The sequence below is a fragment of the Hemiscyllium ocellatum genome, chromosome 23 (assembly GCF_020745735.1).
Source record: "Hemiscyllium ocellatum isolate sHemOce1 chromosome 23, sHemOce1.pat.X.cur, whole genome shotgun sequence".
NCBI classification, from domain to species: Eukaryota; Metazoa; Chordata; class Chondrichthyes; order Orectolobiformes; family Hemiscylliidae; genus Hemiscyllium; species Hemiscyllium ocellatum.
The window spans coordinates 50016128-50037464 of NC_083423.1; the positions used below are offsets into that span (position 1 = coordinate 50016128).

Sequence of the window (21337 nt, forward strand, 5' to 3'; positions counted from 1 at the left end):
TGGTATGGAAGGAAGGTCTTACAAGGAAAGGCTGAGGGAACTGAGGCTGTTTTCATCAGAGAGAAGGTTGGGAGGTGACTTCATTGAGATATGTAAAATAATCAGTGGACTAGATAGGCTGGACAGTGAGAGCCTTTTTCCTCAGATGGTGAAGGCTAACGTGAGGGGACATAGCTTTAAATTGAGGAGTGATAGATTTAAGACAAACATCAGGGGTAGTTTCTTCACTCAGAGTAGTAGGGGCTTGCAACAGTATAGACTCGCTGGCATTAAGGGCATTTAAATGGGCATTAGACCTACATATGGATAATAATGGAATGGTGTAGGTTAGATGGGCATCAGATTAATTTCACAGGTTGGCACAACATCGATGCTGAAGAGCCTGTACTGCGCTGTAACTTTCTTTGTTCTATCACAGAACAGGACATGATGTTAGCAGGGAGAATAGGCTCAGTCATTGCTGCATTGGCTCTGATGAGCAAAATCTCAGCGACCCCCCCACTTCAGGAAGATGACAGCTGAACCAATAACAAAGTTGTCTCACTAATTTGATTTAACGCTTGGAAATTAGACAATGAAAGCACTGGAAAAAAGGGTCAGCTCGGGGGAAGGGGTGATTTCAATGCTCAACTCAGGTATGGATGCAACGCCAATGAAAAATTGGCCAGAAAGATTAGGTGTGACAAAAAAATTAAAATAATTCTGAGGAAGTAGTTCTGAAGGAGGATCACTGGATCTGGAATGTTAACTTTGCTTTCTCTGCATGGATGTTGCCAGATCCAACAACTTCCGTGAGTGCATTTAAAAGTATCTCAAAACAATTCACAACCTGAAAGAAGGAGACTGAGTGGTTATAATAGTTCATTTTTGGTGCCACCAAGGTGGGCCAGCAGCTGGCAAATCTCATATGGGTGTTAAAAGGTCCACCTACACTTCTCATTGCTAGTGTTAAGTACTGTACCTCTGCCAGGATTTAGTCTGCGACTTTACTGTACAAACACAGCCAACTCTCCGCTGAAACAGTGTGGCAGTCTGTTTGCGCGGAGCGACAACATTGGAGCAGCAAGTTGCAGTGCTGGCATCCTGGCCTCGTTGCTCCCCGTTTACGCTTTAATAACGAAGGCTATGAGTGTGACAGCGAAGTCCTGCACACAGCGACAGAGAGCAAACAGGCTTGGGGCTACCTGACTGAAAGCATCGCTAAAACAATAGCAAAATATAAACATAGTTGAAAAGCCCATGTGGTTTTTTTCTTAGACCAACGTTTTATATATATATATATATATGTGTGTGTGTGTGTGTGTGCGCCTGTGAAGTTTACTTGCTTCTTAACTTTCTATTCATTTTGCCTGCAATGTTGTGTGTAAAGTCCGTTTCTAGCACACACGTCAAAAGCCCCGTGTTTGTTGGGGGGGGTTAACCCCTTGTCTCTTGCCCAGACATAGCCTCGAATCACCCCCCTGTCCTCGGGCGCCGCTCACCGGGACCTCTGGGCAATGAATTGAAAGCCGGCAGCTCACTCCGCTCCGGGCTGTTGGGAGCCGGAGCTGGGAAAGCGACTTAACCTCGTTCAGCATCGCCGATCCTCCCCCACCCCAGCAGCAGTGACAGACACAGAGAAAAGAAGGAGGAGAGAGAGAGAGAGAGAAAGAGCAAAAGCAAACTAAAGCACCAGAGGAGGCTTGAAAGAAGATGCTGGGGGCTGATGAGGTTGTGCATTGTGCATGGGGCAAGGAGGAGTGAGAGGGGAGGGGGCGAAGGCAGAGGGGAGCCGCTGCTACCGTAGCAGGAGGAGGAGGAGGAGGTGAGAACCGTTTGTGGGAACGTGCAGCTCAATGGCCGAGACTTGGTTTGTCAGAGGCGGCCGCTCTGGGCTGTCATGTCTCAAGAAGGTGGAGGAAGGGGGTTTCTGGGCTGAGGTTCTGGTAGAGGGGGGCAAGTGGAGACCTGGCTCTACCCTGAGGCGTTAAAGTTGAGAATTCAAGTGGAACAAGCTCTCTCTCCCCCCCCCCCTCCCCATAAGTTTCCCATTCCAGAGAGAGAGAGGTTGTTTGACTAAGTCTGATCTTGAAGGTGAGGGGAGGGGGGTATACAGAGAGAGAGAAAAAAAACAAACAAACTTTGTAATAACCCACACTGTGGAGGAGAGTGCTGGCGATGAGGTCGGAGTCTCCTCTCCCCCCGAGTGGAGCTGAGGCCGGCAAAGTGGCGGCGGAGCGCAATGGTTACGTGAGGGGCTGTGTAAGCGCTCTGTCCCGGGATCAGGGCTACCCGGCGTGGGCTCGCCTCCTGCCGTCCGCCGCTTGCCTGGGCTCCCTCACCCTGCTGCTGGCCGCCTTCCTGAGGTGGGGACACGGGGAGGAGAGCGCCTCGGCTCCTCTGTCCCCCTCCTCCTCTCCCTCCTCCTCCTCTCTCTCTCCTCCCTCCGGCTTGCTGACCCTCCTGCACTGCCTGTTGCCCCTGTTCAGCCTCCTCAGCGCTTTCTTCTGGCTCGGCTTGTACCTGATCCGCTGCGGCCGGGGCGAGTTAGCCCCGCGGTTACTAGCCGCCTGCTGCCTGGGCGAGACACTGCTGCAAGCCGCCTCGCTGCTGGGGGGCGAGGAAGAGGGGGAGCAGCTGCTGTCGGCCCCCGCCAGCGCCGTGCTCCTGGGCTGCCTGGCCGCTGCCACCCTGCTGCTGCTCCGGGTCGGCCAGGGGGTCGGCACCGTCATCTTCACCAGCCTGCTGAGGACCGTCTCCCTACTCTCCCTGGACGGGGTCCGGGCCAGCTGGAGACCCTTCCTCGCTTACTTCATGGGCATCCTCGGCGTGCTGCTGGCCAGATACGCGGTGCACATCCTCCCCGGAACCCCGCCTGGGACCCAGGAGAAGATCCCAGTGGTCAAGAGGAGAAGGAGATCTAGTTCAGTCATCGCCGCCGAGATTTCCAACACTCAACTGGGTTCCAAAGCCCCCAGGAGAACATCCCTCCCGTGCATTCAGAGGGAACAGGTAGGACTCTTTGTTTTGTTTTGCTTCTGTTTAAACTGAGCAGCTATAAACACTTGTTAATTCGCCCAGACAGCCAGGAAGCTCAAAGTGTGCATTATTTCCTGTGGAATTAGCTAGCTCCAGACACTGTTTACAGAGGGGGGAGAAAAGTGATGTTAATCCAATCCACTCATTTATTGGGCTGACTTGGGGGCCTCGACTGAACAATTTCTCAATTGCACAGCGATGCAAAAAAAGGAAAATTAAAAAAAAACAATTGCATGTGTATTTCTTTACCCAACAATGTATTTGCAGGCACAATCCATAGTTGGATGTGCTCTGTCTCTCCTGATTTGCTTTAATGGTTTTGCAAGAGGGAGACCGAGAGGGGTTAGGTCGGCAGAACTGTGATGCTTGTCGAGGGTAGAAACCCGAAGGGAAATTATGAAAATAATAAGTTCTGGTATTTTACTTCCAAATCTCCTTCATCTGACGTACCAATTCAGGCAAAAATGATCCAAGACTTACAGTTGTGACATATCAGAGGGGGAAAAAAAAGCCACAGCACACCTGACAGGGAAAATAAATATTTTCATAGACTGCAGAGGAAATTCTTTGTAAAACGCAGTTTTAAATAATGAATGGTATGCGAGCCCGCAAACCATTTCCCATCGAGTTGTAAACATCCAAATGGACGCGATTTATAAAATAATAATGAGCTGTCTATTTACATTCTTTGATATGTGAGAGGATTTATTTCGCTGCAAATGCTAAGTAATGACTTTTATTCTATTTAGCAAAGTGTGATTTTATGAATGATCTTGAGAGCAATAATTCAGAGATATGTAGGTTCTGGAAGAAGGAACCAACTTGTAATGAAAGATATAAATTAAGGCACAGGGTGAAAAGCATTAAGAGTTAGGCAATAATTACTGTTTGTTGTATCAGGCAATTATCTCTATTACATCACTATAAAAATACACAGTAATCTCAAGGAAAGTAAGTGATTTGCCCAACTTGTGTTCATTCAATTCTTTGAACCTGGAAGGTAATAAAAGTGTTTTGATTTAATGTCTAATGATTTATCTGTTTAATGTTATTAATATTGCAAAGCTTTAGGAGTCAAACAGAAGTCACAGAAAAGAACATTTCAAATTCCAAATATGTATTTCTGCTCTGCAGTTTGTGTTTAAATGCTCCCACGGTAAGCATTTCTAAGTTTGAACTGAGTTTTTAGGCAGGCTGTGTGAAATGTAAGTATTCAAATTGCCGTGATGTGTAACTCATGATAAATACTTCGGAGCACAGTCTAAATCTTGGTGAGCACTGGTAATTTATGCAATGTACAGTTATCATGGGGAGGGCATTCACATTAAGAAAGATGCCCTTTTCAGTTTCGGGGAAGCTTGTGTTTTACAATAACTGGAGAACTGACATTAGGAGGTCAGTCAAAATAATTTTTCTGAGCATGACAAGGGAGCGCAGGACTTTAGACTACTTTAATAAACTTGTTTAAACCCTCTGTCATGTTTGTAACAAGTGCAGCATTGTTTCCTTGTGGATGTTTTCTGATTCAATGTATCTTTAGTGCAGTGTGCTGTGGCTGACCTTCATTGTACTGCAACTTCTAGCCTGATATTACAGCATTAGACTTGGGATATGTTTGTCACATAAGCTGGCAATTAGTTTTAAGATAACAAGTCAGTAGGGCTTTTTAAGTGACATTTAAAATGTGAAGGCAAACTTGAGTGGTGTACAGACATGAGGAGAAGCACAAGGTCAAATTATTATCTTAAATCCACGGGCAGAGATTTGGTACTCTTTATTCTGTAGTTTGTTTTTGCTTCTTATGAAAAAGCCATTTTCTAGTGGATTTGATTCTCACTCTATATGTGACCTGTACTAACCAACACGGTAATAAAAGATGCTATTGACGTAGGGAGCTGAAAGTGTATGGTGTCCCATGACTGGTATTGTCGCACTGCCAATACTGTGATTAGCAGAATAACAAGCACAATATAGCGGATGCTGTATGCATGGAAGAGAATCACAAGGCAGTAATGCAGTTGACTGATCTGTTAGCCATGCATGCTGCCTACGATTCAGTTACATCTACTTAGCATAACCTTGCGTTGTTTTCAGCTTTCATTGCAGTTGCAACATCTCCCTTCATCATTACTAATGCAAAATGAAATGATGGCTCTGAAAGTCTAAGATGATGTGAGACTGCCCAGAATATCAGACAGAAGTGTTTGCAAAACACCTCTGGTACCAGTAAGAGGAATTCCTCAAGTTGCCTTATGTGACAATGTCATAACTACATTCATCAATATATCTATTTCTATTGATTCCATTCACAAATAACATAATTACTTGGGATATTGACTGGAAAAGTACCTTTATAGATCCATTTACATTATGGTTACATTGATCAACCAAGGCCATTCCCAGCTCTGTCAACATTTCCCCCCATCAATATCAGAGAACCTTTAGCTGGTGAATTAGAATGGACCTCATCATTTCCCAATACTTAGAGACCATTGAAATTATGCAGTGTGGTTTGAGGCATTCGTATTAAATAGTGTACAAAAGGATTCCATTCCAAGCTCATTAGCAATTGTGCGCTAATATTACACGATATAATTTTAAACCCATGTAACTAATTGGAAGAATCACTGTGCATTTGCTTGCTGTAATCTACATTTTGTTACCCTAATATAATAGTTTTAAAATTGATTTTCTCATTGTATGAAATATTTGGAATAGTTTATAAGTGAGAGAGTCTGAATTTATATAACTCCTTATATCCTAAGGATATCTCCACAAATTTCTTTTTCATGCTGTTATTTGATGGAATAACCATGTTTAGGACACTGGGAGAAGTCATTGCTGTTCTTCATTGTGTGTGTACCTGCATGGAAAAATCATGTTTCATCTGAAGCATGGCATCTCTAGCAGTGTAGCACCCCCAAAGTGCAACACTATGACTCTGTTAGCCACATCCATAGTGAAAAGTAAAATACTAAATAAAAACCAAAAGAACTATGGGTGCTGAAAATCAGAAACAAAAACAGAAATTGTTGGAAAAGCTCAGCAGGTCTGGTAGCATCTGTGGAAAGAAATCAGAGTTAACATTTCGAGTTGAGTGACCTTTCCTCAGAACACGGAAGGGGACGTTCTGAGGAAGGGTCACTCGATCCGAAATGTTAACTCTGATTTCCCTCCACAGATGCTGACAGACCTGCTGAGTTCTTCCAGCAATTTCTGTTTTTGTTTATAGAGTAACACAACATGGAAAGAGGCCCTTTGGAAACTAGTCCATGCTGAGCATAATGCCACTCAGTTAGTTCCAATTGCCCACATTTGGTCCATCTCCCTCTGAACCCTTCCCATCCATGTACCTGTCCAAATGTTCTTTAAATATTGCCATTGTACCTGTCTCAATCGCATTCTCCGGCAGCCCATTCCAAATGGGCACCAGTCTCTGTGTGACAAAATTGCCCCTCAGGCCCTTAAATCTTTCCCCTCTCACCTTAAACCGATGCCCTCTGGTTTTCCATTCCTCATTCCTGGGAAAAAGACCATCTGCATTCATCCTGTCTATGCCCCGAATGATTCTATGTGCCTCAATAACATCACCCCTCATGCTCCTACATTCCAACAAACAAAGACTGATCTTGACCAACCTCTCCCTATAACTCAGGCCTACCAGTACTGCCAACATTGTCGTAAATCTTCTTTGCACTCTTTCCAGTTTAACTATATATATTAACGATATCAAAACTGTATGCAATACTCCAAGTGCAGCCTCCCCAATGACTTCTAAACTGAAATACAATGTCTCAATTCCTATACTCAACGACTCGACCAACGAAGACCAGCATGCTAAATTCTGCATACCTGATGAAGGGCTTTTTCCCGAAACATCGATTTTCCTGCTCCTCGGATGCTGCCTGACCTGCTGTGCTTTTCCAGCACCACTCTCATTTAAACTCTGGTTTCCAGCATCTGCAGTCCTCACTTCTGCCTTCACTACCTGTGACAATGCTTTCAATGAATTATGTACTTGTACTCCTAGGTATCTTTGTTTTACAACACTCCCCAAGACCTTACCATTTACTGTATAGGTCCTACCTTCATTTGACTTTCCAAAGTGCAACACCTCACATTTCTCTGTATTAGAACATAGAACACAGAACATTACAGCGCAGTACAGGCCTTTCGGCCCTCGATGTTGCGCCGACCTATCATACCAATCTGAAGCCCATCTAACCTACACTATTTCATGTACGTCCATATGCTTGTCCAATTGCGACTTAGATGTACTTAAAGTTGGTGAATCTACTACCGTTGCAGGCAAAGCATTCCATACCCTTACTACTCTCTGAGTAAAAAACTACCTCTGACATCTGTCCTATATCTATCACCCCTCAATTTAAAGCTATGCCCCTTTGTGCTTGCCATCACCATACTTGGAAAAAGGCTTTCCCTGTCCACCCTATCTAACCCTCTGATTATCTTATATGTCTCTATTAAGTCACCTCTCAACCTTCTTCTCTCCAATGAAAACAGCCTCAAGTCCCTCAGCCTTTCCTTGTAAGATCTTCCCTCCATACCAGGCAACATCCTAGTAAATCTCCTCTGCACTCTTTCCATTATAATGCAGTGACCAGAACCGTACACAATACTCTACAAGTGCGGCCGCAGCAGATTTTTGTACAGTCGTAGCATAACCTCCGGAACTCAATCCCTCTATTAATAAAAGCTAAAACACTGTATGCCTTCTTAACAATCCTGTCAACCTGGGTAGCAACTTTCAAGGATCTGTGTACCTGGACACAGAGATCTCTCTGCTCATCTACACTACCAAGAATCTTACCATTAACCCAGTACTTTGCATTCCGGTTACTCCGACCAAAGTAAATCACCTCACACTTGTCCGCATTAAACTCCACTTGCCACCTCTCAGCCCAGCACTGCAGCTTATCTATGTCTGTCTGTAAGCTACAACAACCTTCGTCATTATCTACAATTCCACCGACCTCAGTGTCGTCTGCAAATTTACTAACCACCCTTCTACGCCCTCATCCAGGTCGTTTATAAAAATGACAAACAGCAGTGGACCCAACACTGACCCTTGTGGTACACCACTGGTAACTAGACTCCAGGATGAACATTTCCCATCAACCACCACCCTCTGACAGCAAGCCAATTATTGATCCAAACTACTATATCTCCCACAATCCCATTCCTCCACATTTTGTAAAATAGCCTACTGTGGGGAACCTTATTGAATGTTTTGCTGAAATCCATGTACACCACATCACATCTATCTGTTTGGTCACCTTCTCAAAGAACTCAATAAGGTTTGTGAAGCACGACCTCCCCTTGCCCATGACAAAACCATGCTGACTATCCCTAATCAAATTATTCTTTTCTAAATGATTATAAATCCTACCTCTTATAACCTTTTCCAACACTTTACCAACAACTGAAGTAAGCAACTGAAGTATTGAATTCCATTTGTCAATTCTCAGTCCACTTCCCCATCTGACCAAGATCCCTCTGTAATTTTTGATAATCTTCCTCACTATCTATGATACCTCCTAGTTTTGTATCATCCGCAAACTTAGTAATCATACTTTGTACATTCACAATCCAGGTCATTTATGTAAATAACAAAAGTGGCAGCACTGACCCCTGTGGTACATCGATAGTCAAGGACCTCTATGCATATAGACTTTTGTGAGTGAAGAGTAAAATGGTAGCAACAAGCTTGTATTGTTGCTTTATGTTAAAATGACATTTTGTATAGATCCAGGGAGTAACTTTAATGTCATTTATGCCTGGACCAAAGGATAATATAATGGAGTCAGGCTGAATGTTAGCTTTTTGAATCCTAAGTCCTGAATACAGTGGAATACTTCACTTTTTTGTAAAGCATCTTTTGTATTAAGTCACAACATTGTTTCTCCAAGAGCATGTTATTGTGCTTTCATGAGCAGATCAATCTGTGTTATCCAAACTGAATGGGCCTGAAAGAATTTTGAATCTTCTCTAACGTATTGACCATTAAGCGACTTTTAATTTCATCTTTGTTATGCAGCATCTTCTTGGAGTTTTCTAGTGTTGACTTGAATTTAATGATTAATTTCCTTACATAGAGGTATGTTCAGAATGCCCATTGAATATGAACTTGATTCATTCACAACGTGTATTTTATTAATGTAAATTCTTAATTTCATCCTCCTCCCCTAATTATATCTTTATTTAGGGAATTTTTTTATAGTCATCAAGAAGGAGAGATGCTAATGTTAGGAAATTGAATATTTTCTAATATCGGGATAAAAGGTGTCGTCTTATGTATCCACAGAAATGAATTAATTATTTCATTACAACAGCAAGGAGAGAACACTGGTACAAGTTTGCAGCATTTAGTTTTTGATTAATTATTAAAATGAGGACTCTCAGATTAGATGACATGCAAGATGACGACTTAGGCTCTATATTCAAGAATATGCCCTACCCCATAATCTCACAATGCCACGTTTACTGCAACTGTGTGAACCTTTCCATATCCTACACAAATGAACACTGTGACCTCCCTGATATAGGTTGCCTGCTACTGTTGGACAAAACTATGCTGCTTTGGAGGTAGTATGGTGCTTGGATCTGTAGTTGTCATACACATTGGCTTATTGCATGCTGAATATTTACAGGTAACAGAATTTAGAAGAGAACTCAGAGAAATTTCATTTCCTCAGCCTTGTTGGATTCCAGTGAAAATCCCAATCATTAGAAACTGTGTCTTCAACATTCTAATCTGAGAGAGGGTTGTTGTTGCATGATAGTTGAAAATAGTCAATCTGTGGCTAAGGATTTTGTCCAAAACATTCTAAGCATCATGTTAAATTTATTTTTTTTAAGGTAAATACTGATGTAAATATCAAATGAATGCAGTGTAGTAAAAATATGGAAGTATTAGCTAGTGTCATGGGTGTGTAGTTATAATTCTGGGTGGAGCAGTGCTCTGAAACTGAGCAGTATTTAGTTCACATTGATTAGACAATACCAAAGCACACAAGTCCTTGCCCACTTTAATTTTTACACCCTGCTTCATGATTGGCAGCAACAAAACACTTCCGAGCTTAAAAGAAGCAGGTCACTTGCTTTCCACCTGGAAATGTTATGTTGACTTGCCATTTTGTATTCTGTATGAAGTTAACTGAATTGCATCAGATTTCAGCGTAAGGGATAATGGGCGGTATGGTGGCTCAGTGGTTTGCACTGCTGCCTCACAGCACCAGGAATCCAGTTTCGACTCCACCCTCTAGCGACTGTCAGTGTGGAGTTTGCACATTATCCTCGTGTCTGCGTGGCTTTCTCCTGGGTGTTTTGGTTTCCTCCCACTGTCCAAACGATGTGCAGGTTGGATGCATTGGCCATCCTAAGTTGCCCCTTAGTGTTCAGGGAGATTCAGGCTAGGTGAATTAGACATGGGGAGTACAGGGATGGAGGTGGGTTGAATGGGATGCCTCTTCAGAGGATTGGTGTGGACTTAATGGGCCAAATGGCCTGCTTCCACTCTGTGGGGAATCTATGATTCTGGGATGGCCAAAGTTCACAATCTGAATCTGTATATTTCTGCATGTCAGCTAATCAGGTAAGTAAATTTAAAAAAAATACAAATCACAAGATGCAAATTCATTTTAGAAGAAAATGTAAATGTTAATATAAATAGAGAAATGAAACAAATATATTTCTTTATAGTTATGTAGACAGTATTATGCATGATCTTCCTGATATTGCAAGATACAGAAGAGAAAGGCAGTGTAGAAAGATTCTCCAAGGCCACTGTGTCCAAGTGCTTACGAAATGATGCATGACTGTTGCCTCCACACAATTTCAATCTACCCAGAAATCCATTTTAGAACTCCTATGCTGTGTCCTATGACATTAAACCTTGCGTGGGCTGTGCTAACTATGTTGGGGAGTTTCCAAGCATTCTCGGCTCCTGAGAGATTCAGGAATATCTGCTCTTTAAAAACTGCAGCACAGCCTCAGTACTGGCAGCAGGTTTCCCATCTGCATCATATTTTCTCGCACAGGATGGGAAATCTGGATATAATTATCGGCACAAGCATCATCTACTTTTTCATATGTTCAATTCTATGAGGTTTAATCGGCAATCTTGTTTACTCATTTGTAACATTTGTTGGAAGCTGGTGTATCACACTGAGTACTGTTGTTTGGATTTATCTTGACTGAGCTGCACACTTATGGGAGAAATTGAAGGGGAACCTGGGAAAGTGCATATAGTAGGAAACACAGCAGAGGGCTATGTTGGTGAGGTAAGACGAAGTAGGAATGGGAGGAAGCTCATGTGAAGCATAAACAGACCAGTGGCCTGCTCCGATACTGTGAGGAGAAGGGATCTGCCTAATTTGTTTTGGTTGTAGTAGCCAAATGTGGGAGCATAGCAGTCCAAAGGAAGACACGATCAGCAACAGTGCTGGGCAAATGAATGATAGAATTGGAAATCTGAGCAATGTGAAGAAACAACAGTGTAATGTATATTCAGAATACCTCTGAAAATATACTGTTCTGATCAATTAGGGAAACTTGGGTCATGTTGCTGCTGTGACAGCCGTTGTATATTTTTGTGACTGTTTACTATTTCAACTCTTTCTAATTAATTTGCAGCATTGTTTTCAGTCTGTTACATTTTATATTCCTAATGATAATTAGCATCAAGAAGCAAAAATGAATTAAATGGTGTGGAATGTGTAGAATTGGGGACTTCTCTGAATTTTCAACCTCTTATTCAACAAATTCCCCTCTGCTCAAATAAAAACTCTAGTAAAATAGATAAAATGGGCCTGTAAATATCTTCACACTGCTTTAATAATAAAACAAATTGTGCTTTAACATAGTTTTAGATTAGACTACTTACAGTGTTGGAAACAGGCCCTTTGGACCAACAAGTCCACACTGACCCTCCAAAGAGCAACCCACCCAGACCCATTCTCCTACATTTACCCCTTCACCTAACACTATCGGCAATTTAGCATGGCCAATTCACCTGACCTGCACATCTTTGGATTGTGGGAGGAAACCGGTGCACCCGGAGGAAACCCATGCAGACACGGGGAGAACGTGCAAACTACACACAGTCAGTTGCCTGAGGCGGGAATTGAACCCGGGTCTCTGGCGCTGTGAGGCAGCAGTGCTAACCACTGTGCCACCGTGCCGCCCACTTTTTTAAAAAATTCTGTTTTAAAATAATTTTTTTACATTCAGTTTATTGAGGTGAAAGCTTGTGTATCAGGAGCTTGCTCTTTCATACATCCAACCACACTCAATGCATTTCTTTTCATCTCCTCATACACTAGGAACACAGTAATACCAGTGTTGAAAAGGTAGCTCTCATATAAGGTTCTAAATCATATACATTATACTGTAGTATTAATTCATTACATGGTTTTCCTGCTTCATGGTGATTTTTAGTGTGGATCCTACATTTGTATGAGGTTCTGATGGGAACTATTTGTTTGGACGCTAAAACACAGGCCTACAGTCTTCTGCTCCTCTTGGGAAAGTAACGGATTAATGGCATCCAGTGAATGAACCCCAGTTGCAAGATCAACACTGCATAATTGCAAAAAGCTGAGTAGTTTCCTATGTCAAATTTGGAATGGTTCAAGATGATTCTTTGAATGGTGCTGGAACTTAGAAGAGCTATATCATTATTACATGTGCCGTGGAGTCAGTCAACGGTTCACTCGCACTCTGATAGAAACTCGCAGAAATATATTGCAATGTGGACAATCAGCAGAAGGAAGCTACAGGAAAATTGTTGCCCAAACCAACAAAATCAATTTCATATGTCAGGAAGCCTACAGCAGACAATTTGTCCTAAGCAGGTGTTAGCAGCAACAATATTTGTGATATGTTACCTGTACTTTTCTGTCTGAACCTCAGTTCCAAAATGGCAAAGCCGCCTGCTGGATTGGCACCACATCCATCACCCCCCCACATTCACTCTCTTCATCACTGGCACACAGTGAAGGATAGTATGTATCATCTACAAGATACACTGCAAAAACCCAACATGGTTTGCCCAATAAAATCTTCCAACCTCTCAACTTCTTTCACTAGAGGACAAGGAGAGAAGATGTATGGAAACACCATTACCTGCAGTTTCACTCCAAGCCACCTAATTATCCTGACTTGGAACTATTTCACCATTCCTGCCTTTTCAGTCAAATTCCGGGAATGCACTTCCTAATAGCACTGTGTGGGTCCCTACACAACACAGACTGCAGAGATTCAAGAAAGCTGATCCTCACCATTTTCTCCAGCACAGTTAGGGATGGGCAATAAATGCTAGCGTAGCCAGTGTGTCCCCACTTCCCATGAATCAATAAGGAAAACTCTAATATATGATCGTGCGCGATGCAGTTTTCCAAAGTAATCTGGCAGTGGGCAAGTTTCTTCCTACCCTGCCCCCAGTGAATACTTAGTGAGTGGCCCTTCAGGTATTTGTTGCAACATAAATCTTTCTCATTCTTATTTACTTCCTACCCATCCCCAAACCTATTCCCACAGGCATGAACTCATGCTCATGTGTTTTGCTGAAGTGCCCACTCTTCAACTTGAGTCTGTAGCAGCAGGATTGTGCCCATCAACAGAACTGATGTGTTCATTTACACACACCATTCTGCAGACATTGCCTGACAGCAGACAGAAGTGGGAAACTTACTAAAAGCCTTCAGTGGTTTCATGATGATGTCTTGGATTGGAATAAAACAAAGATTAGAATGTATCAGTTGGTGGTGCGTGCCATCAATGTCTTAAATGCTCTCAGAAATTGTGTATAATACTCTCTGTAGGGTAAAATTATTTTTGTGTGTGTAGTACTTTAACACATCTTCAGGAATTCCTAAAGTAACTTTTATTTTCAAAGTGCAGTTACTGTGGTTTAGCAGGCATGAAAGTCAAGAATTTTGCACATAGCAAGGTCCCACAAATGGCAATTGAGATAAATAACTAATTATTCAGTGTTTAGTGGTGCTGGTTAAGAGAGAAATGTTGGCCATGAAACCAGGAGAACTGTGTTTGTCTTGGCATTGCACTGTGGGAGCTTTTACAGCTACCTGTGCAGACAGATGATGCCTTGGTTCAGCACTTCAGGCAAAAGGATACACATCTGACAAGGCCATCGCTTCAAATGTGTTGTTCGGAATCATTGCCACCTTTATAGTAGTGATTCTGTGGATTTCATGAAGCAAGTGGGTGAAAACTGATGAAATGCAACGATGCACAAAATATTCAATCGTCGCTGAAAGAATGTTTTAACCTGATGGCAAGGGAGTAGTTTGTTAACATAAACCACAGCTCTGACTGAAAACTCAGCTACTCACAGATCCAGAATGGACTTGTGTAAGGATAGCAGGTTGCTTAGTGACACATACATTTACAATTTGTGTATGTAATCTAGGATTCGTCCTCATGGCTCAATATGTCCACACATGAGACATACAAAAGCAGCCTTTGTATCCTGTTTTATCCATGACTGACCCAACACAACATGAATTGGCCTCAAAGTTGAGTGAGCTGTTGCAAACAGTTCTAACTGAGTTTTGCAAAAAGAAATGAAGGATTCCTTAACGTTTGTGAAGGTCGTACACCACCTACATTTTGAGAATAATAGCATGTCCATGACTCCTTTCAAAATTTCCAGTTTATTTCCCAACCCAATGAAGTCACTGGCATTTGAACGATGTCGCTATATGCTGGAAATCCAGATGTGCCATCTGTGTCTGAATCTGTCTTCATTAAACTCGTGAACTTAGCAACCCGTGCAGTTGGGTTCAGTTCCAGTGACACTACATGTTCCCAAATAGTTGGTGTTGCCATGGCATCCCCTCTAGGTCCAGTCCTTGTGAACTTTGATTGGTTACCATGAGAGGTGATCTTCAATGGAAAGACCACTAATCTCCTACCCCTTGCATACTTCCAGTTTGTAGAAAACACACTTATGATATTTCAGTTCACGGCTGCATCAAATAATTTCTTTACACAGTTTAATAAACACCATTCTCTGCTCAAATTTACCATCAAAGTAGAGCAATTCAATGAGTTGCCTTTCTTCAATTACTTGAGGAGACTGACAATGAGTTCTTAACTCCTATCTACTGAAAGCCCACCTTCACCAGTCAATGTACACTTTGGTATTCTTACAATCCCATATGCTACAAGATCAATCTTATTGACAACCTTGTGAATAGGCTCTTGCCATTTGCTCACTTTATAAGAGAGTGCATGTCAACACTATGCTCATGATCACAGATTCTGGATCAAACCGTTACTTTTTGTATATTATGAAAATTTATGAAAGTAGTGCCCAGTCTACTTCAAGTTTCTCTGGAATGGGAAGGTGTCTCAACAATTTAATCTGTGGGTGGAGCTAGCTTTGTCGTATTGCTATTATTCAATAAATCCACAAGTGGTTTTCTCCACTAATAGGATGCTGCTATCAAGCCAAAAAGATTGATGTGATATGAGTTTCAGTGCTAGTGTGATGCCAGGTATGTGGGCCCTATGTCCCAATGGCTGGCAGACCACACTAATCAAATGCCCCATTGACATCCATCATTCTACTATTGGAAATCATTTATCAAATGACCTAGCAGCACCAGAAACCAATTTAAGATTGTCAGACCAGCTCATAATGCATTTGCACTTGCTAGAAGCAGCATTCATAAATACATTTGACACTGTTTTGTTCAGACAAAAGAGAATTCTACATAGATTGGACCTTTATCCAAAAAAGCAACAGGGGGGATCATGGACAGGGACACCTCTGCTGCATTCTATGGCAACACCCAAACCAATCAGAATCTACCTGCCTTGTCTGATAAGAAACGGTGACAGGTAACTGTTCTTGCTGCATTTTCACCTCTTTGCATACTGCATGAAAAATACCTGTTTTTTAACGTTTCTTTTTTGGGTCCTAGTTCTGATGAATGCAGCTTCAACTTCTTTGGTTCTTTTTAAACAGTATTTAACACCTAGAATTATGAGAAAGATGGTCCAGTACTTTAACTCCTCATTCTCCAGTCGCACGGTTCACTGAGGTTTAGCTGAAGTGAACAAGAAAACTTTGTGAATAGAAACCCCCAACTTCCATCAGCTTATTAAAATACTTGGTGACATCAATGCTAAACTGCATGAAACTAATACAGTTTAGCCAATTGGTTCTTGTGATATAATCACCAAAACCAATGCAAAATTAATTGTCAGAACAAAGAGTCATATTGCGCATTTATTTGCTGTACATAGTATTATGATTTGAAGTCTGCTGCTGGTGTCAACTTGTGTTCTATGGTGTCACTTGTTTTCTTAAGTAACTTGGTTGTTTGCTTCTTTAGTGAATTATCTCCCACATATGAGCACGGTTACTGAACTATGAATGTAATTATTAATGTTTCTTGAGTTCTGGATCATATCTCCATATTTTACCACCTGCATTTCCTCAAACTCTCTTTTTTTGTGAGTTCACTTGAGGGACTTGGGTGTCATTGGCTGGGTCAGCGCTTATTGTCTGTCCCTAGTTTCATTTGACAAGTTGGTGGCAAGGCTGTCTTCTTGGACCTGCTGCAACCCATGTGCTGTTGATACACCCACATTGCCCTTGGGCAATTTTCAGGATTTTGACCCAGCAACACCAAAGATTGGCGATATATTTCCACGTCAGGATGGTGAGTAGCTTGGAGAGGAACATGAAAGTGGTGGTGTTGCCATGTATCTGCTACCCTTGTTCTTCTTGGTAAAAGTGGTCAAGGGTTGGAAAGTGCTGTCTGAGAATCTTTGGTGAACGTTTGCAGTTCTTCTTATAGATGGCACACACTGCTGCAACTGCGTGTCAGTGGTGGAGGGACTGGATGCTTGTGGATGTGGTGCTAATCAGAAGTGACTAGGCAAGGTAGGTGTTTAAGTTTGATTAGTGTTTGGAATGAATGATGTTAAAATGTTCAAGTCCTTTTATATTTGCAAGTTGCTATCCTAAAGAAAGTGCAATGAAAACATTTTTTGATTACTGTCCTCTGGGTATGTTTAATCAATGGGCATCTGCACTGTACATGTTTTGCTCTCTGAGAGATTGAATAAGTCGATTAACTATTTGAAGGATGTGAAAAAATGTAATTCTGTCAACAAAATGCATGGAGAAAGCAGGAAATTCCCAATCTTTTGGGCTGATTTTTCATACACATTTCAGTCTTTATCTAAACCATGAGATCCTCTGAATAATTTTGCCCTTCAGTAGAAATGTTTCTTCTATGAGATCCATTAAAGAGTTTCTTAAGATGGTCTTCAATTAAGCATTTAGGAGAAATTTCGAGAGCAACGGACACAGTGGATAACGTGTGTGGAGGTGCAGGTGAAGCAACCTCATACCTGATCTTGAGAAGCTTTTTAACAAAGTCCCATGACAACACTATGGATGCTAACCACAAATGTAGAGGGATAGCATTATGGGTAACCCATCAGATGCTGCTTTCCTATCAGCTGCCAAATTACACAAAATGCAAAGGACCAATCACTAATGAATATCTTCTGCCTCAGTTTGCTGAGAAATGTTGTCTTGTCAGCTGAAAAATATCAGAGAGCCTACAGTCACTCCTGGATCATGAAGATGGCTGTTAAGTAGGAACTAAGCAGCACTTTCAGGGATTGAAAGGAATGAGCATGACAGAAATTGGAGAGCTGATATGTCATTGCACTTTCATAGCTTGCAATGTGTCTGTCAATTATCATTAGATTTTCCTTGAGGCCTCCTCTGGATGATGTTTTTGTAGCTCTCATGAAAGATAACTAGTGAAATGTCACCAGTGTTCAGCTCATGGTTGATAAAAAGGCTGACTCTCAGGTTGATAGCTGTCCAGGGTTAGCTGATGACTGATAGTGATATCAATTGTAGGATCTTCATGTTTTATTGAAATTGCCATTAGGTGTGTATCTTTGCCCACGTTAGTGGTCAGATATTCAGAAAGGAAAACTTAGGCACATTGAGCTCGCAGGAAATAAGCAGCATTTTCCTTCAACAAGACCTTTAGAAGATGTGAGCAGTCCTCTGCCAGTGATGTTTCTTGTGGATGGTTTCCATCCATTACTTAATTATGAGCACAGTGGAGGGATCCTGGATATAGGGGTGGCATGGTGGCTCAAGTGGTTAGTATTGCTGCCAGCTGAGGGCGACTGTCTATCTGGAGTTTGCACATTCTCCCCGTGTCTGTGTGGGTTTCCTTCAGGTGATCTGATTTCCTCCCACAGTTCAAAGGTGTGCAGTTTAGGTGGACTGGCCATGCTCAATTAGTCATAGTGTCTGGGCAGGGTAGGTGGGTTAGCCATGAGAAATACAGGGTTACATGGATGAGGGAGGGTCGGGTGGGTCTGAGTGGGATGTTCTTTGGAGGGCCAATGTAGACTCGATGGGTCGAATGGCCTGCTTCCACATTGTAGGGATTCTAGTTTAATTTTTTATTCTCCCTCAAATGTTGACCTACCGTGACATTTGTTTACAGTGAAAGTATAGGTATTTACATTCAGAGTGGATGTCTCAGTGTTAGCAATCCTTCTAGAATATGTGTAGGTATGTGAATGTGTTCAAGCAATTGATGACATAAAGTTCTTTACAACTGAGACAGTGGATAGTAGTTGGCAAAAGGAGAATGGGGCATATTGGGTGGATAGAATTGTGACTTCAGTGTGATCTTGCTAGGTATCCGAACTGGTGTTGACAGATAAACAACTGTGGAGTGAACTCCTCCCACAGAACATATGAACTCACCAGAATGCATTACTTATCTGAGCATGGTTTCAGGGCCTCATCGCCAATCAAAATACTAGCTTCCCACGATCTGGGCAGAATGTGGTGGATTTTACAAGTGTACATTCCCGTTGTGTCTCTTTGTGTCTGTCTGCCAGTCTCTCTGATCCAGAAGACTGACTACATGTGAAGTTAGTTAATAAAGGTCAGAAACCAGTCCCAAAATTGTAGCCTCAATTGTCCTTTGACCTGCAATGCAATCAGGTGTCATAGATTCACCTGTGATCTTTGTGTTGCATACATCCTCCACATGGGCAGGAGAGTAAAATCTACACCAAGATATCATGCACGGATGAGGTGACCAGCATTAACTTCAAGTGTGGCTGCTGCACCAGGAGAGATTAAGGGATCACTCTGCCTTAAGTGCACCAAGTTACACATTGGGAATCCATCTCATTGTCATTTCAGGTGTGGGTGTGGCTGTACTTCAAGAACCAGAAAGGTGTGCAATTAGTCAGGCAGTGACTGAATATCTCTACATCATGAATCCACATGGCTTGTGATTTACACATAGTAAACATTTGTTAGTGATGAAACAATTGCTCACAACAGGATCTGTCATGCGAGTGTGCACAATAGATTCCAAAGAGTATTTGCAGGAAGTGTTGATAATCTGCCTTTTGCAGAAGTGTCCTTTGCAAACTCCAGAAGAGTGCCTCTCTGTCATGCCACTTGTTGGTAGTCAAGAATCTGTCATCACTTTCAAATGATTTTCTGTAATCTAGTGCTATTATTGTGTAGAGAGGTGTAATTGATTTTTTTTCATCAGGCCCAATGTTATTACAGGACCATTACAAAGCACTCGAGGAGAACTAAGCTTGAATTTTTAAAAGAGAAAGTTTTGGGAATGTTGCCTATTGGATGTCTACAGTGTTGATTTTCAGACATAGGTGGCCCTGACCCTTTCTGAATTAAAATAAGGCACTTGTTTCCTCTCGTTCTAGTTGAAATGAAGGGCACAGTCATGAGAGTGTGATGTGTCACTGCTTTGCATTGTACATGACTGTGTCTGAAAGTACTCGACCAACATTGTACCAACCAACATTGTACACCAGGTACATTGATGACATTTTCTTCCTCTGGACCCATGGCGAGCAGTCACTGATAAAACTACACGTGACATCAACAAGTTTCATTCCACCATCAAACTCACCATGGACAACTCTCGACTGTCTCTCTCATTCTTGGACACGTGCGTCTCCATCAAGGACAGGCATCTCAGCACCATGCTGTACCGCAAACCCACAGACAACCTCACAATGCTACACTTCTCCAGCTTCCACCCAAAACATATTAAAACAGCCATTCCCTATGGACAAACCCTACGCATACACCTGATCTGCTCAGATGAGGAGGAACGTGATGGACACCTGGAAATACTCAAGGATGACCTCACAAGAACGGGGTACGATACTCAACTCATCGACCGCCAGTTTCGACGTGCTACAGCAAGGAACCGTAATGACCTCCTCAGGAGACAGACACGTGCTGCAACTGACAGGGTACCCTTCGTTGTTCAGTACTTCTCAGGGGCTGAAAAATTACACCATGTTCTTCATGACCTGCAACACATTATCAATGAGGATGAGCACCTCACCAAGACCATCCCCACACCTCCACTACTTGCCTTTAAACAACCGCCAAACCTCAAACAGATCATTGTTCATAGCAAACATCCCGGCTCTCAGCAAACTCCATACAACCCTGTCATGGTGGACGCTGCAAGACGTGTCAGGTTGTGGACATAGATATCACTATTACGCGTGGGAACACCTCCCACCTTGTACATGGCAGGTACTCATGTGACTCAGCCAACGTTGTCTATCTTATACGTTCCAGGCAAGGATGCCCGGAGGCATGGTACGTTGGGGAAACCGAGCAAAGGTTACGACAACGGATGAATGGGCACCGCACAACAATCAACAGACAGGAGGGTTCCCTCCCAGTTGGGGAACACTTCAGTGGTCCAGGACATCCAGCCTCAGACCTTTGGGTGACCATCCTCCAAGGTGGACTTCAGTACAGGCAGCAGAGGAAAGTGGCCGAGCAGAGGCTGATAGCTAAGTTCGGAACCCATAGGGAGGGCCTCAACCGGGACCTTGGGTTCATGTCACATGATAGGTGATCACCATTGCACTACACACACGCGCACACACACACACACACACACATACACAGGGACACCGGTACACACAGACGCGCACACAGACACCCACATGCATCCTTATAGACACACACACTCCCACACTCACACATGCACCCCCTTGCAGACTTAAGACACTCTGCATCCACTATTACACATACACACACACACACACTTTCTCATATATTTTGTGGGGTGAATTTTTATTGCAGAGTTACATTGAACTTTGCTCAAAAACTACATACATCATGTAGAACTCTGAACTCAAAAACTGCATGAATTTATGTAAAACTCTGTTATCTCACTTGTTACATTAGAATCAATCTAAACAT

General features: G+C 42.5%; 1 protein-coding gene across 1 annotated transcript in view; it reads left to right on the plus strand.

The window, feature by feature from the left end:
- The first annotated feature begins 1825 nt into the window (after nt 1-1825).
- The window catches only part of pde3a (phosphodiesterase 3A, cGMP-inhibited), a 481350-nt gene continuing 461838 nt past the window's right edge, over nt 1826-21337 (plus strand). The window contains exon 1 of the mRNA XM_060842973.1: nt 1826-2991. Coding sequence (XP_060698956.1) covers nt 2158-2991 — 834 coding nt within the window. The 5' untranslated portion in view covers nt 1826-2157. The remainder of the gene's footprint in view (nt 2992-21337) is intronic.